Consider the following 5,850-nt stretch of genomic DNA (forward strand, 5'->3'; position numbering starts at 1 on the left):
TTCTGTTCTCCATTTTCCTGGTCTTCTGTTTCTTTGCCAAGCAAAAAACACAACACCAACCGACCACCAAATGAAAAGTAAAGTATATATGTCACTATGTAAGACCCAATTATGAGTTCAATGAATCGTTCAATTTACTCATCACAACAGACTATTCATTCTCAGAGGTGTCATGATCCAAAAGTGTGTCATATTATGTGTTTCTTCTCTCTTGATCACATTATTTTTATCAGCAAACTTGAACCAGAGATCTTGGTGAACAAAACTCAGTCGAGTAACATTTTCAGACCAACAACTTGTCTTTATTTGATTCCTATAAGAAAAAAAGGAACAAACCATTTCCAAGATAAATAAATAAATAAAAACTGCATTAAATTTTTCAGGGTCAGTTTAATTTTAAGAAATTTAAATCAAATCTCGTTATCAAAAGTGCAGAGCAGTAACTTTAGACATTTTTATAATGCTAACAGATTATCAATTGAAACTTGATAGTTTCAGTATACAGAAAGCTTATTACACCAAGCAAAACTATAAATTATAAATATTCCTACAGCTACAAATAAGCTAGTGTACAAATCCATGATGATGAGAAACAGTAAATTGGCGCATGAGTTTGATGTGCCAAAATATCAAGGGCTGAAAAAGGTAATACTATTACAAATTGCTGCTGTCAACATAAAGGACCTATGGGCTTTTTTGCCCCTCAAAAAGTTGACTCCACTCCTACCCAAATGCTTAATATTCACGTTTTTGTAGTACTGTACCACACTTGAGATATTCCTTTTCCACAGGAGGAAATAGGTGCAGAAAATTGCTCTGAAATATAACTTCACTTTGTGGTATTTTACCATGGCATGGTCTATATATACAACAGCAAAAGCATGTTGTTTCTTCTTATAATTGCTCAAATTTTGTGACATCCAGTGAAGATAACATCATCTGTTACATGACTTAAACCTGCAAAAGATACAACTTATATGAAGAAATGAACCAAAACTTCAACTCTTTTTTTTCTATCCAGGGGAGCAAGTGAGTGTGTAGAAAATAACCATCTTAGGGCATCCTTTATGGAACTTTCTAACATACACTATTTTTTTTTTTTCTGCAGGACATTAAAAGTTATAACTTTGATCTTCTTAAAAAATATACTTAAAGGGAATAGCAAACTAAAATACCTTTAAGAAATAGAAGAGTTTACGTTAGTAAATTATAACTTTGATTTTCTTAAAAATACAGCTATTGGTAATGTGGCCACTAAATCGACTAACTGCATAAAATTGGGTGGCCTAAATATATAATTCTCTCAATCATAAAATGAGAATTGTTCTTATTACATACACAATTCATTATGCTCCAATAGCATCAGCTAAAGCCATACCTGCCGTCTTCGGTTTTGTATCGCATACCAGGATCGTGCCATTGCATAGCACGGCAAAAGAACACCAGCAAATTGAAGAAGTGATATCTCAAGCTGCCATCAATCATGCCAATTTGGCATTTAGTACACATCAAATCTAGAAAGAACAGATGATATGAAAAAAAGACTGAAATCATTTAAGTCCAGAGTCGGTAGATTAGGTTTCTAGACCTGAATTTTGATCATGTGACCCAATAAAATGTGGTGGTGCATAATAATAGTAGGTGGCAGTGGAAAATCTAGAAAAAAGAGTTTTTTTTTTTAATTTGCAACCTTCCTGTGCTGACACCACCAAATGACTTTTCAACCAATGTACTAGCCTACCTTTTTGTCATTACCATGTTTGAGCACACATAAATGATAAGGACTCTGGTATTATGAGGTGCCTAAGTCTTACATCAAGTAATATGAGATGCTCAATAGAGTAAGTGTTTAGTTTTCCCACCTTAATTAGTAGCTTTTGAGGTTAGATTTTCCAAGTGCTTGGGAACTTATCAATAACCTAACAGAAACTTCTAAAATACACAAAATTGAGATACTAAGTGGTAAGAATCAAAGAGCTAATCTGTCAGCTTAGCTAATTGATTGGAAAGCATTCAGTTCTTCAGTTTCAGTTACCAAAAGTATATTTCTTTTGATCAATCAAACTTAAATGATATTTGATAATAACTATGATTTACAACTGAACTGGTTATTAAGAAGTTATATGCACAAATATAAAGTTCATCCCCAATAAGTTGGCATGAAGGAATTTCAACAAATAGATACTTTCACTAGTTTATGCCATTTTGAGATTATTACCTAGTTCCATAAAATGTGTCTATTGTGTCAAGTCTGAGCGTGTGCTTACATCCCAAAGCTTATGCATGCTACATCACTGATAGAACTAGATCAGATATAGAATGACAAATCACTCTTTATAGCAGAAAATCCATCTTTGCTTCAATACCAATATGGTATAGTATCAGAGGTGCAGAATATATAGTGGGAATTCTCTCTCTCTCTCTCTCTCTCTCTGATTAGCTGGTGTCTGAGAGACTTGCTGGTCTCCCTCCTCCTTTACTCAAATCATAAAAGTGACCACTTTTCTCTTAACTGTCTCATAACCACCATATATCCACAATAACTCGGACTAGTTACTTATTGTTATTAATGGTTATTACTTTTTTCCATCAATAGCCCTAAGGTTCCAGTCCTCAGATTTCACTTCTATTATTCCTAACATAGACCCTCCTAATAAGAGGAATTAAACACACGTTTATTTGCCAAGAAAAGTTATCAGAACATGCTACTTACATTAAAGATTATTGACGTATCTTGTCCAGTTGTGGAGTTCTTTGTGACCATTAAAGCTTGGCGTACAAGCAAAATTATCAACAACTGCACATATATTATCATCATCTCTCGGAAAGGATGAACCAATACACGTCTTAACATTATATCTGTTTCCTTACCAAGAGAGTGGTAGATCGTAGGCAAGCAATGCTACTGGTTTGTGACATGGCATAATCTTCATACTCAGTTTGCAGCAACTGGTGCTCAGCTGAAGCTAGATCAACATGCATATCAGCATTATTCCCAGATTCTTGCCTGTATATGGAACGATATAAATCTTACTTGAGGCAAAATCAATCATCAATCATAGATATTAAAAGAAGCACTGAAAAAAAGGTGAGCGCCAGAGGGACATAAACAAAACAGCAAAAGCTTTACGCTTCTTTAACTAGTTGCCGCTATTGAAGTTTGGAAGGATAAGAGCGATACAGACCCCACCATTTGGAATAGTGGTAATAACTTCCTATTTTACAGAAAAACAAGGAGGGGCTAGAGGGTAGATAGATAATTGGAGAGGGCCAACATTTGTTGATAATGCCAGAACAAGGAAAGTCTTGTAAATTGGCTTCAAGGAGAACGCCCATCATGCTTGTGACGTGTTAATAACATTACTCATGAACCTCGTACCTGGCGATTGAGATTGAGTTACACACCCAACCACAATACTGAAACAGTTTGAAAACCAAAAGTGAGACACAACAAACATCTCATTGACATGGATGAGATCGGTTAATTGTTAAAATGTCTCAAATGAAAAGCCAATACGATTTTACTAATACAACTCTCTATGATGAATAACTTGGTTATGTAAAAAATACTCAAATTCGAGTTGTCTGAATGATTGAATTGAAATTTGAATTAGAACCATAATGAGGTAATCTTGTTAGCCTTGCAATGGACAATACCTAATGTTTAAACCAACTTATTCACTTATCACCTCTTCAGAATTCAAAGCAGCAAATTGATTCTAAATATTTCAAAATGCAGGCATATGGTTCTACATGATCCAAGGGGAAGGTGCAGAAGCTGGCGAGACTTTGAATTTTATATCTAATAATGGGATGAATAATAGAGCAGAATTGTGAATGATCAAAAAATAGATGAGTGTCTTTCTACTAGGAGCATAAGAGAGCATATAGAGAAATTAGATGAAGGACCTTTTGAAAAGTTGAGGCATAAGTTGATATTAACTTTGTGAGCAGTTTGATTTATATTACTTTCTTAAGTCAATTTATTTCTATATATAAATGTTTATTGAAAATCTATCCAATTGCTTCCTAATATGTTTGTTGAGTTGAGATGCAATTTCTAGAAACAACGTTTAAAAATATTAAAATGCATCTAAATTCATCAGTGCAACTTCTTTCATCAGCAACTACAAAGACATTATGTGGGAAATAATTGGCTACATATGGATGATTAATTACACCACACCACTGGCTGAAATTAAAATCCAATTTCTCAAGATATTATTACTATAGATCGCTTTTAATGATTCTCTCCAAAATCCTTCTTGGTCTAACCATCTATTGGAAAGTCAAACTTCATTGAAAATTATTTACCGGATTCTATCTATACATCATGCAAGATCATTGTCCTATGCATATCTACGACACAGTAATGAAGAATAAGCAGCCTAGGTGCATTTTAGAGCCAAATACCAGGCTTAGACAGAAAATCTCAGCTCACACAACTCTCAGACCTTGAGCAAAACCTTTCAGAAGATGTAAATTATAAAGAAGTCATATATAAATCAGTTAGTCCAATACATGTTCAAAATTACCTTATATCAATTGCCATAATTGCATTGCTTCTGACTGGTGGAAGAGAATAATTTGGTGAGAACTCCTAAAAAGTGTGAAAGAGAACTCGTAGCTTCCAATTTTAAATTTAGGCAACTCAAGAAGAAAAAATAGCACGAATGAGATGGGAAAAACTCCAACCTGTTTACAGATTTCACATATTGTATTTCCTTTCTTATTGCACCATCTCTGGATACAATTCCTATGAGCAAACTGCGTGCCAAGAAATGGTGAGCTAATATGTTTATAATCCAACTTGAAGTCAAAACTCAAAACCATGACATTAGTATCCAAAAGGATTCCCAAAACATCACAGAGCTCCCAAACCAGTAAAAGCTAAGCCTCTTCGTTTGTACAAAATGCAACAGAAGTCAACTAAAGTAAAGATTCGTGAGATAAAGCAGCATACCATGAATGAGAATAACTGAAATGTTTTTCAACAACAACAAACACAGATCGTTATCCGCTAAGAAAGGTCAAATACATGGATCACACCACATCATTCAACTCAATAAAAGACAAAAGTTTTAGACAAATAGGAGGGTTGTGTTAGGCTTCGGCAGTCAACATCAAACTCACCACCATAACGTACACAGATCACTCACGACAGAAATGCTTTCCATAAAAACACTAATTCAAGAAGCCATTTCATTGAGACAAGTGAAGACACTGCAAACACATGCTACTTAAAGTGAGTAGTGTGACAAGTAAATACAGGATATATCTATACAGGGAGAGAACAGAAGGGTACTACCAGTTCATGCAACATGGCTCTACGAGTTGCTCACTAAAACTAAAGCTTCCAACTTTTAAGAAACGTGACAACCCCATCAACCACTTGATGTTTTATTGATCAAGTTACATTTTTTCCAACATGTAGAGGTAGTTGGTTATTTTGGGTACTGGGTTTGAGGAAAGTAAGAGAGAGGAAGTTGATGAAAAACCCACCTTGAGAGTGCCATTACAAGAACAAGGTGCCTCCATGGCTTGGACTTGATCTTCTTCCTGACATATTCTGCACTCAACGACATCTTCATCATCATACTTGTTTGGAGAAGAGCAACACCCTTCTCCAGCATTGTCAGAAACCGGTATCATAAGATCAACTCCATGATCACAGGTTCTCGCATCCAGTGATCCAAAACAGGCCGTGGAGGCTATTATCTGATCGATGCAAACAATGAAGTGGTCCACCATTTTTGAGAGAGAGAGAGAGAGAGAGAGAGGAGAAAAGGAGAAAGAAAAGAAAAGAGTAGTGCAAGCGAGGGTGGGTTCCAAAAAGGTAACAGTGTTGGC

At 35.2% G+C, this 5,850-nt stretch overlaps 1 protein-coding gene across 1 annotated transcript; it reads right to left on the reverse strand.

Annotated features, from left to right (window-relative positions):
• Positions 1 to 436: 436 nt before the first annotated feature.
• Positions 437 to 5,850, reverse strand: LOC124820172 (uncharacterized). Its single transcript, XM_047291822.2, has 7 exons — positions 5,503 to 5,850; positions 4,696 to 4,767; positions 4,536 to 4,600; positions 2,872 to 3,007; positions 2,714 to 2,797; positions 1,379 to 1,471; positions 437 to 957 (listed from the first exon to the last, which is right to left on the reverse strand). Exons 1-7 carry the CDS (start codon positions 5,749 to 5,751, stop codon positions 952 to 954), a joined length of 705 nt encoding a protein of 234 aa, XP_047147778.1. The 5' UTR covers positions 5,752 to 5,850; the 3' UTR covers positions 437 to 951.

The sequence above is a fragment of the Vigna umbellata genome, chromosome 1 (assembly GCF_029865625.1).
Source record: "Vigna umbellata cultivar VRB3 chromosome 1, Vumbellata_1.0, whole genome shotgun sequence".
NCBI classification, from domain to species: Eukaryota; Viridiplantae; Streptophyta; class Magnoliopsida; order Fabales; family Fabaceae; genus Vigna; species Vigna umbellata.

What these genes read in the sequence shown, in the direction of transcription:
- LOC124820172 (XM_047291822.2), bottom strand. Translation starts at nt 5,751, where the DNA reads ATGGTGGACCACTTCATTGTTTGCATCGATCAGATAATAGCCTCCACG. An exon ending in TATGTGAAATCTGTAAACAG is followed by an intron (nt 4,601 to 4,695) that starts GTTGGAGTTTTT and finishes CACACTTTTTAG; the next exon opens with GAGTTCTCACCAAATTATTC. An exon ending in TACGATCTACCACTCTCTTG is followed by an intron (nt 2,798 to 2,871) that starts GTAAGGAAACAG and finishes ATATATGTGCAG; the next exon opens with TTGTTGATAATTTTGCTTGT.